This window comes from Pipistrellus kuhlii, unplaced genomic scaffold (genome assembly GCF_014108245.1).
Source record: "Pipistrellus kuhlii isolate mPipKuh1 unplaced genomic scaffold, mPipKuh1.p scaffold_m20_p_12, whole genome shotgun sequence".
NCBI classification, from domain to species: domain Eukaryota; kingdom Metazoa; phylum Chordata; class Mammalia; order Chiroptera; family Vespertilionidae; genus Pipistrellus; species Pipistrellus kuhlii.
In genome coordinates, this window is record NW_023425427.1 from 4,824,949 (window position 1) to 4,836,556 (window position 11,608).

Here is an 11,608-nt window from a genome sequence, read left to right on the forward strand (position 1 = left end):
AGTGTTGTAATTTGAGTTTCAAATAACTTCAAGCAAGTTCTGGGCCTCAGTTTCCACTATGGAAATTAGAGGTTTGATTAAACATCTAAATTCTCTTCCTTCTACCTGTAGGATTCTGTGTTTCTAAGATATATAAAATATAAAATCAGTGTTCTTTTAAAAAGTCTTAAATGGGTTCTCACGAATATTTTTTGTGGTGTTAGAAATATGGTAACTTTTTCAAATATTCTTAATTTGAAGAAAGTATTTATTGTTTTCTGAGTTTTTTAACCTATATATTTCAAATTAAACAAAACCATGATTTTTGGTTCATTTCCAATAAGAATTAACCTTATTCACAGTTTTTCTTAATATTCTTAGCAAGCCTGGGAAGTGGGTATTTTTTATTTCCACCTCAGTGACCTAAAGCTCAGAGGAACTGAATCTCTTGCTGAGGTTCTGACATCTTCTGCCGTCTTATTTGTGTGGGCTTTTTTTAGGTTCTAAAAAGAGGAAAGTCAATGATTGAGTTCTAGGTACCTTTGTATAAATTTGTTGAGATAATAAAGGATATGGAACTTTTATTCTGTCTCATTTTGTCAGACTTAGCAGATGCTGGAGTGGCAGTAGGCACCTCTAGTAAAGATGGCTTTGTCAGTAGTTTCAATGTGTCCTTTCACCTAAAGGACCTGCTCCACACCACCAGGCGGAATGATGCACTGCTCAGTGAGCACACCAGGCTCCAGAGGGACATCAGTGAGTTGATAAAGAAGTTCGAAGACTGCCAAAAAGAAGAGGAGGCAAAACAGCAACAGCTTCAAGTGCTCCAGAATGAGATTGTAGAAAACAAAGCCAAACTAGCGCAACAAGAAATGGTACTGCACGTTTATGATTTTACGTAACAGGAGACACTTGGTCACTGGTGTGAGCTTTTTTCCTCCTGGCAGAAACCTGAGAAGTACCCCTCAAGGGAGTGGCTTCCCTTAACTGCTGTGGGTAACCAGGGGGTAGGAGGTATTGTAACCAACTCTTGGTATTAATATTTCTGGACACTTAAGGCCTTAGAACATTGGTTTTATAAAGAATGTTGATGACTACCTGTCATTTGCTACTTGCATCCCCTTCTCACATGCTGACCACATTGTTTTTCCAGTCCCTGCTTGGTAACCTTGGTAAAGGAACTCACTCTGTCATGATGGGCTGTTTCCTACTTTCTACTGTACTAGACTCTATCCATGAAGATTCTCTCATCTGGGACACTATTTGTTATTGTATGGCTGACTAAGGTTGTTCTTTATTAAGATGTGTCAAAGACTCCAGAAAGAGAGAGAAAGTGAAGAGAGAAAATTAGAAACAAGTAAAGCGACACTGAAGGAGCAGCAGCAGCAACTGGAAAAGGAAGTAACAGACCAGAAAAGCAAACTGGACCAGGTGCTCACAAAGCTGCTGGGGACAGAAGAGCGTGTCAGGACTCTGCAGGAAGAGGAGCGGTGGGGTGAGGCCCTGGAGAAGACACTCACCCAAACCCGTATGTATTCTGGGACATCCCATTCTGCGGGAGGGTGTTTTGTGAAGTGTGTACAAGAGACCCAGGGCCCAAGTATAGTCCAGAAAGGAGGCAGAAGTAGCACAATGAGAAGTACAGTACAGACTCAATCCTAGTAGCCCTGCGAGAGAGTGTCATTGAGACTGACTATTAAATCTTTTTGCCTCACCATATTGTCTTCTTTGAGAACGCTATCCCAAGGAAGTGGGACAATAAGGCAAAGTAGTGCCAAAAGGTACTCTACAGGCTTTTTGTGAAGTACATTACTTAATGATCTCTGGGAACAATGATCCATTTCATCTCAGCCAGTGAAAAAAACAATATTAACTGTCCTACTTCTATCCAAATTTGACTAATACCAAAAACAGGTATTTGCCTTTAGATCTGTTTGTTCTCACTTAAGCCATCTATAAATAAAGTTGACATGGGAATCCAGGGTAAATGATTGTCCTAACATCAATAATGATTTTTTTCTGCAGGATTTAATAATGATCAGAAAATCCCTCCCCTCACCTCTGAGTGAACCCAATGGACTTAAGGATCTAAGAGGGTTATTATTTATTTTCCCTGAGAATTCTTTTTTTTTTTTTTTTTTTTTTAATACTTACTAGAGAATATGTTTTTTACTGATTATATAGAGAAAGAGAAACATCTATGTGAGAGAGAAACAGCGATTGGTTGCCTTCTGTACATATCCTGACCGGGGATGGAACCTGTAACCTAGGTATGTGCCCTGACCAGAAATAGAACCTGCAACCTTTTGTGCACAGGTTGATACTATCACCAACCGAGCTACCAGCTAGGGTACCCTGAGAACTCTTGATTGAACCAGACCCAATCATTTCATTATGAAAATGAAACTTACCAACAACAAAAATACTTAAAAAAAAAAAAAAAAAAGTGTGGCCATGCCAGAGGTGTAAAAGTGAAATCTGGATAGGGTGTTACTCTAAGAGTGTGATCAGACAGTTTGTTTTAATTGTCACTATTTATAAGCATTATTTATTCAGACTGACAAGGTACTGGGTATTTGCTTACATGATTCCCATTGAACACCAGGAGATAGTTCCCCCTGTAAAACAGGGCTCATATGGCTCTAAATCCTGTGTTCTTTGCACTGCACCACCTGCTATAAAGGGAGAAGTACTGGTGTGCCTCCCTTTATTAAAATAAAGATTGAGTCCTAGCTGGTTTGGCTCAATGGATAGAGCTAAAGGGCACATGCCCAGGTTGTGGGCTAGATCCCCTATAGGGGCATGCAGGAGGCAGCCAGTCAATGATTCTCTCTCATCATTGATGTTTCTATCTCTCCCTCTCCCTTCCTCTCTGAAATCGATAAAAATATATTTAAAAAATAAAATAAAGGTTGATTAAAAAAACACTTCACCACTCTGTTTTGTGTCCACTGAACCTCAAGATTGGTGCTTTTATTGAGTCAAATATTCAAAAAGGAGATAGTAGCTGTGTATCACTTTGGAATCAGGCCTTCCAGGCCCATTATGTGAAGAGGCACTTTATCTGGGCCTTTTTGGGGGCCTTGTGTGGGTCAGAGGGAACTTGGAAGACTCAGTGATGGAGTGAGTGGCATGTCATTATGCAATCTGCCCTCGAGGGAAGGAAAGCTCTGCCTACAGCCAACTCAAGGCCTCTGGCTAAAGTACTAAAAATGCTCATTTCAGAACAACAGCTTTCAGAACGGGAGCAGCAGTTAGTGGAAAAGTCAAATGAGCTGCTGGCTCTCCAAAAAGAGACAGATTCTATGAGGGCCGACTTCAGCCTCTTGCGGAACCAGTTCTTGACGGAAAGAAAAAAATCCGAGAAACAGATTCTCAGCCTGAAGGAAGCCCTTAAAACCCAGCGGAACCAACTGGAGAAAAACCTTCTTGTGAGTAACTGCCACCCTGGCAGTTTATGAGGAAGTGATGCATTTAAATGTTTAACACTTTCAACAGAGAAAAAATAGATTACCTGTCAGCCCAACTATTGCTTTTGGTGTATTTCTGCATAATTTGTTCTTGAAGCTGATGGTAGATGTCTGCATCTGAGCTGGGAAGATGGTCCTGTAAACAAGACAATGTCAGCACAAAGCAGAGAGCACTCTCAGCTGGCAAGCTGCTAACTGGCTGCAGTCAGTGCTCATAGATTTTTCCCATTCTGCCCTTTTGATCAACATTAGCTTTTATTAATCATTATCCTAAAATCAGGAAGCCAAATCTAGCATGCTTTTATCCCTGAAATAAATTTTGGGAGGTGGTACACAGATGAATTCAAAACAGTTTATGGTGGGTGGAGGCAGATGGGCAGCAACAGGGACTGTCACAGAAAGGCGTTTATCTAACACTGTCTGAAGAGAGTTAGAATGAACCCCTGTGGTGTGAATGTAACTTTAAATCACATGTGTTTCCAAAAAGGTGATAGATCCCCTTGTAACTGGTGATAGGGTAACATGATTATAAAGATAAATATGCAGATATCTAAACTGAAACCCTTTCAGTGACCCTATGATGATGGGGTCATTGTTCCCATTTTACAGACTATTAATGGAGGCTAAGAAAGAGAAAGTAACTTATCAAAAGTAATGTTGCAGATCTAGGATTCAGGCTTTGGGCTAATAAACTCTAGGTATGTATGAACTCCCAGCTCTACCACAGCTGCTAAAGAAGACAGGTAGAATTACCCTGTTTTGCAGCTAGACAAGTTGTGTCGCAGATGGGAAATGAAGTTACAGAGCTAGTGAGTGCGTAAGTTAGCAATGACATCTCCATATACTGGACCGCTCGGTCATTTTCCTTCTTCTGTGCTAGGAACAAAAGCAAGAGAACAGCTGCATGCAGAAGGAAATGGCAACAATCGAGCAGGTGGCCCAGGACAACCACGAACGGGCCAGGCGTCTGATGAAGGAGCTCAACCAGATGCAGTATGAGTACACAGAACTCAAGAAACAGGTGCGTCCAGGAGGCCTGGCCAGCTGCTGGACAGGGAGCCTTGGGAGGAACACTCACTGCCCGCGGCATCAGATGGATTTCACTTCTCAAATAGCTCATTAAGATTATTTCTTTGTGAAAGTTGAATATATAGAATGTTAAGCCGAAACTGGTTTGGCTCAGTGGATAGAGTGTTAGTCTGGGGACTGAAAGGTCCCAGGTTCGATTCCAGTCAAGGGCATGTACCTTGGTTGCAGGCATATCCCCAGTAGGAGTTGTGCAAGAGGCAGCTGATCGATGATTCTCTCTCATCGATGTTTCTAGCTCTCTATCCCTCTCTCTTCCTCTGTAAAAAATAAAATATATATTTAAAAAAAAAATATATATATATATAGAATGTTAAGTCAAATTTGTTTTTTTAGTCTTAAAATGTAGAAATATACTTTCACAAGAAAAACTTACTAGTCCAAAATATAATTTTAAAATTCAACAAGCTTTATATGTTATTATTGAGAGAAAATTGAAGTTCTTCAGCATAAAACTTTATCATGTCCCAAAGAAATATGTTGAAATGTTAGATTTTATGTCAGAAACAAGTCTAAGAGCCAACCACTCTGGGTAAGAAAGAGTGACTCCACAGAACCTGCATTACCCTGCAGAGGGTGTGAGAGTAGTTCATGCTTAGACTACTAGTCTCCTTCTAGATGCCCCTGGTGTCTCTTCACCACTCACTTCACCTGCCATGCTTTATCCTTTGGACAACCTCATGTGGCCATTTAGTTTTCATCTGTCTCCAAACTCCCCCCCAACCCCAATATACACTCCCTTTGGTTGAAGAAAAAGATATTTTATTTCAAAGCTCCAAGTCTCTGCTAATTTGGAAGGGCTATTAGCAGTGGGTAAGGCTATATTATCTTCCCTAAGCTCTTCATGGAGAGAGCCACGTAGAGTAGTCTCAGGTATAACACCAGAGGAAACTCTGTCTGTAACACCAGAGGAAACTCTGTCTAACCACCAGATACTTCACCTATAAAACGAAAGCATTTGAGCAGATCACTTCTAAGGCCCCTTTCAGCATTAACATTTATAATCTAGATCACTCATGACTTGTTTCAATAAATGGTCATTTTCTCCTTGCGGTTTAAGTATCATAGTTGCCATTTATTGGATACCACTAAGGTGGTTCATATAAATTCTCACATTTTTTAATGCAAGGTATTATCTTAATGTATAAATGATTTAACAAGTTAAGAAGTAACTAACTTGCTCTGACTGGTTTGGCTCAGTGGATAGAGCATTGGCCTTCTGACTGAAAGGTCCCAGGTTTGATTCCGGTCAAGGGCATGTATCTTGGTTGCAGGCACATCCCTAGTAGGAGGTATGCAGGAGGCAGCTGATCAGTGTTTATCTCTCATCGATGTTTTAAACTCTCTATCCCTCTCCCTTCCTCTCTATAAAAAAATCAATAAAATACATTTTTTTTTTTTAAAAAAGAACTGCCGGGACCAGTTTGGCTCAGTGGATAGAGCATCGGCCTGCAGACTGAGGGGTCCCGGGTTCGATTCCGGGCAAGGGCATGTACATTGGTTGTGGGCACATCCCCAGTAGGGGGTGTGCAAGAGGCAGCTGATGGATGATTCTCTCTCATCGATGTTTCTAACTATCCCTCTCTCTTCTTCTCTGTGAATAAATCAATAAAATATATTAATAAAAATTTTAAAAAAAGAAGTAACTAACTTGTCCTAACTCATTTGGTAATGTTTACTGGCAATGAGATTAAAATCCAGCTCCATCTAACTCCAGAGCTTGACTTCTCCAGAGCAATATTCCATCAAGGAACATTGTGCCATGCTTTCTCCCTTCCCTTCCCTTCCCTTCCCTTCCCTCCCCTCCCCTCCCCTCCCCTCCCCTCCCCTCCCCTCCCCTCCCCTCCCCTCCCCTCCCCTCCCCTCCCCTCCCCCCCCTTCCCTTCTCCTCCCTTCCCTTCCCCCCTTCCCTTTTTTCTTAAATATATTTTTATTGATTTCAGAGAAGAATGGAGAGGGGGATAGAAACATCTGAGACCCTTCAGTCCGCAGGCTGACGCTCTATCCACTGAGCCAAAGTGACTAGGACTGTGCCCATGCTTTTCTAACGGGCTGCTCCACTCAAAATGCCAATACAATCATTTACTTCATAGCTTATAGATACTTCACAAGTTTTTGACATATTTAGATCTTTAAACATGACGTATTAAACAGTTTAACTCCAGTTAATTCCCAAACTTTACCAATGGTATTTGACTCTTAATCTTTAGATGGCAAACCAAAACGATTTGGAGAGAAGACAAATGGAAATTAGCGAAGCAATGAGGACACTTAAATCTGAGGTGAAAGATGAAATCAGAACCAGCCTGAAGAATTTCAATCCGTTTATTCCAGAACTACCACCCGATCTGGAAGCTATTTTGGAAAGGAACGAAAACCTAGGAGGGTTGGAAAGCATAAAGGAGAATTTCCCATTCACTATGAGTGAGAGGCCATCACCTTTGGAAGAAAAACCTAATTTTTCCCAGGTTCACATAATGGTAAGGGTTTATCCTGCCATTCTCTGGACTGCATAGAAGAATAATTAGGCTCCCACCTCCCCTGGGTTAGCTGAAAAACAGGCCTGATGATGGGGAGTGCAGGGGAAAAGGCTGGTTGGTTACTGATAGTGGTGTGTGGTGACTGATGTTTCCCTTTCCTTCTGGAAAAGGATGAACACTGGCGTGGAGAAGCACTGCGAGAGAAACTGCGGCACCGTGAAGATCGGCTCAAGGTTGTTCTTTACCACTGACATGTATAGCATGAGTTACTTGGCCACTGAGGAGGGGGAGGCGAATTGCTTGCATTCACATGCTCCTGTCACATGTGACAGCATGTGCTGCAGTACTCACTGCAGCTTTGTAGATTACATGGTGGGAAGCTGACATCACACAGTGAACAGCAGAATCAGTATTCAAAACCGTGAATTCTGGTAGTATGCCGAACATTGTTTAACCTATACAGTGCTGCTTTCCTCAGCCAAAACTGACAGAACCTAAGCATCTGGGGCAGGAAATAGAGATACAATGATAAGCAATAAGGAGCTCAGAGGCCAGTGTTTTGGGGAAAGATTGGTAATACTGGAACAGTAAGCTTGGGTATCAGATAAGTTGTTTGGCTCTGGGCATGTTGAGTTTCAAGACATCCAGAGAAGCATGCCTATTTGTAGGCAGCTGGGAATAGGAGTCTAGACTTAGTGGTCAGAGTTGGACTAAAGATATGGAGTTGAGAGTTGAAAAGCATGAGGTAGAAAAAGAGGACAGAATGCACCTTTGGAGAACAGCTATATATCGTGGGCTAAGAGGGAGCTGTTTGTATATCGAGGGAGGCCCTGGACCTCCAAAAGTCTTCAGCCCCATGTGGGTATTTGTATGTAAATCCATTCTAATTATATCAGATTAAAAATTCAGTTATTCAGTTGCCACATTTCAAGCGCTCAATAGCTGCATGTGACTATATTGTAGGCACAGACAGACAACATTCCCTTCATCACACAATGTTCTGTTGAACAGTGCTGCTGTAGACTTTGAATCGTCTCAAAGATACAGCAGTGTGAAAGTCAGAAAGGAGTCTGGGTTGAGGATTAACTACATTGTGAGAGACACTGAAGACATCGAGTAGAAACCAATCTTAGTATGGGAAGAAGAGAGATGAGCAGTAATTTAATGGGGAGGCTGGGGATGCAGGAATCCTTAACATCGTTACAGTAGAGAGAATAGACTGAGTAAAAGGCTTAGTTAATAAAATACAGAACAGTACATGTTTACACACACAGAACATCTAGATTTTTTTTTTTTGATTTTTTTTTTAGGACAAGCATTTTCAGCAGCCATTCCTACTTTATGATAGTCAGATTTGCCTATCAAATGTTAAATGTGAGGAAACTAATAGTTTTGGCACATATAAAACTGTAAACTTCACCCTAACACTTTTAGGCACAACTCCGACGCTGTATGTCTAAGCAAGCAGAAGTGTTAATCAAAGGGAAGCAGCAGACAGAGGGCACATTACACAGCTTGAGGAGACAAGTTGATGCGCTGGGGGAACTGGTCACCAGCACCTCTGCAGATTCCGTTTCGCCACCATCACCCAGTCTGTCTCCACTGGAGTTTTCTTTTGCAGAGGACTGTCAGCTTGGACCAAGCCAGGTAAAAGGAAGCTCTTCACAAAGGGTCCCATCTGTACTTGGAAAGTACCTGCAAGTTTGGGATACATTAAATCTAGAGGATACTCAAAAGGAAAACAGTGCCACCTTCTAATCTCTGGAAAACTTAATCCTAGTCAAGACTTTTTTCATGATCCCTAGTGAAACTGGAATCAACTGAGGTCTTAGGCAACAGACTAGACCTGGAGACTGGACGACCTGTGAGGAAAGTGCTATTGAAGTCCTCCACCTCTGGATTTCCTTATTCTCTCCTGGGTCAAACAGAATTTAGACCCAGGAGGCCAGTTTGAGTCCTAGTTTAACCTATCTGTCCCCTTGTATCCTGGGGTAAGATGACTGTGTCTTGTTATTCCTCAGCAAAAGTTGGAACATAGACCTATTAGCCCAGAGTCTATGAGAAATCCTGAATTTCACAAAGGTTTTCTGTGTGACATATGTAGTTAATCAATTAGGAGGAATGTGAAATATACTCATGGATTGGTAAATAGTAACTAGTACTACTTTCAAAGACAGGCAGTAGCTACTATTTTTGACTGCCTACTGTGTATATATATATTAAACCCTTTGTATATATTTTTTCTCACTTAAAAAAATTTGTATAAAATGAAACCAACACATAGGGGCTAATCTGTCTTTACTATATGGAATGGTTGAGCCACAAGAAACATTAAGGAAAATTGCCTGTTTATTAATAGGCACAAGCTTATTAGCAGCGGAGCCAGAATTTAAATATGATTATCTTAAAACCTTCTATGGTAGAACCCAAATCAGGTATAGGCCCAAACCATCCTGGGCCTCAGGGTAAGCCTGAAGGAAGGTGTCAGGTGGCTTTGGAGGTAAGACAGCCCCAGTAATGGGAGATGAGTGGACAGGGTTTGGAGGCCAGGTTCAATTATCAGTTCATGGTGGCAGCCAGAAGAGTTGAGGTGCTCTAAATTCAAGAGAATAACGGAGAGGTTAGAGGCACAAGGGGTAGGGATAAAATTGTTAGAATTATTTTGGAGTCTGGGGTAGAAATCCAGGAGTTATGGGGCTAGCTTCTGAGTCTAATATTTTATCTCCCTTTTTAGAGCTGCTTCCAACAAGTCTTACAAAGTCCATCAAAATTACGAGACAGTTACCGACATTGATGCCATTCCAAGCTTCCTGCTCACGGGGTACCTGTTACAAATAGTTCTTTTAATCAGCACTTTCAATTAGAACATCGTAAATTCTAGCTTATAACCTTAAGAAAAGTAATCTATCAACTTTAATTTTAAAATGTTTTTCCAAAGTACTGAAACATATATATTTTACCTATTAGTCTTTATGGTATCACTTTGTTAATATAAGACCTGTATATACAGTTGCAAGAATTCTTTTCTTTCTTTGTCTTACTGTAGGAAACAATGGTTCAGCCAGATGAGGAGTACTATCTTGCATAAATGTATCTGAGAAAAGACCTCCACTACCTCACTAACTTCACTGTTGGAATGCCACTTGGTTTTTATCAAGATCGCGTGAATTCAGACGCTGAAACTCCACTGTAGTTTGTCACACTTGAACCATTAAGGCCAGGGTTTTTGTAAGTCATGTGCACATATGGGAAAAGTTGTATAAAATTTAAAACAGGGTCCTAGATTGCTGAGTATTTTTCATCTTTGAAATGTGCTATTATAAAACTAATGCTGAATGTAACTGTAAATTTGAATCTATGAATCGTTAAAATCTAGTTACAAAGAAAAATATACACTTAGGCTCCACTTCATTCGGTGTCTAAAGTTATTTTTGGATTTTGCTTTAAAATCTATTTTTGTATGAAAATAAAAGGTAAAATAAATTTGGGGCTATAGTCTGACTTTACATTTCACAGTAAAGCCATCATATTATCTTTATTCTAAGAAATTACAATCTTTCAAATAGTTTCCTATAATATGTTGTACCTATCAGAGAATATATTTCATCTTTTGAAATACCTACTATAAAACTACTAGAGGCCCAGTGCATGAAAATACATGCGCTAGAGTAGGGGGTCCCTCAGCCCTGCCTGCCTCTGCTTACAGTCAAGGAGCCCTCAGGTGGGAGGCGACCTGGCGATCAGGGGAAGGCAACGCCCCATCACACCTCTGCTGCCGCCACTGCTGACAGCACAAGCCTGGGCTGGCCCAGAACAACTGAGCAGCTGCCATCAGAGGCTTGCTTGTGCCCCAGCTGACCCTGCTTGCCTGAGCCTGTCAGTGTGTGTGTGTGTGTGTGTGTGTGCAGGAGGACCCAAGGCCTCCGGCAGGGCTGAGGGGACTCTGTCGGCAAGTGCACTGAGCAGCCAGCCCTGCCCCACTGTGGGTGTCATCTTGTATGTGATGGTCAATTTGCATATTACCTCTTTATAATATAGGCTTATATTTCAGGTGCTTTTCCTCAATCAAAATAATTCTTTGGTGGAAAAGTAGAGAATCTAACCCAGAGTAAATTCAAACTGTGTTTAGACTTAAAAAAATTTTTGTTTTACTGTAATGCCTCAACTCCAGGGCACAAGAATACATTATTTCTCTAAAAATAAGAATAGCAGCTCTTGGTCACAATGAAATATGTGGCATCAGAACTATCACCATGGGATAGTGAAGTATGAAACCCCATGTAGATTAGGTTTTAAAATATTTCCAAGGACACTTCTAGGCCCCCTAGACAGCTGCTGATCCATAGCACATAGTTATGCCATGTTACTACAATACAGAATAGCAGTGCAGTAATCCTCATCACTTAGATTTATATTCCTAAAAACTTGTTTGGCTACAACTGGACCTTTAAGATATGGGATAAACATAGTACAAAGACAACAATGGAAGTGACATCAAATTTGCTAGTACTTAGCAAGTTTTATAAGGCATCTATTCCAAAACAAAAATTGGTTTGGTAGTATCTTTTGTACTTACATTTTTCTTGGTTTCAT

The 11,608-nt window shown here is 40.9% G+C and overlaps 1 protein-coding gene across 4 annotated transcripts in view; it reads left to right on the forward strand.

The window, feature by feature from the left end:
- Positions 1-10,498, forward strand: part of CNTRL (centriolin) — an 87,261-nt gene extending 76,763 nt beyond the window's left edge. For all 4 annotated transcript variants that reach the window (XM_036432862.2, XM_036432863.2, XM_045579875.1 and 1 more), the window contains 9 exons: positions 666-854; positions 1,282-1,507; positions 3,205-3,410; positions 4,330-4,470; positions 6,746-7,015; positions 7,186-7,248; positions 8,450-8,662; positions 9,750-9,836; positions 10,062-10,498. In XM_036432862.2, coding sequence (XP_036288755.1) covers positions 666-854; positions 1,282-1,507; positions 3,205-3,410; positions 4,330-4,470; positions 6,746-7,015; positions 7,186-7,248; positions 8,450-8,662; positions 9,750-9,809 — 1,368 coding nt within the window. In that variant the 3' untranslated portion in view covers positions 9,810-9,836; positions 10,062-10,498. The remainder of the gene's footprint in view (positions 1-665; positions 855-1,281; positions 1,508-3,204; positions 3,411-4,329; positions 4,471-6,745; positions 7,016-7,185; positions 7,249-8,449; positions 8,663-9,749; positions 9,837-10,061) is intronic.
- The last annotated feature ends 1,110 nt before the right edge of the window (positions 10,499-11,608 follow it).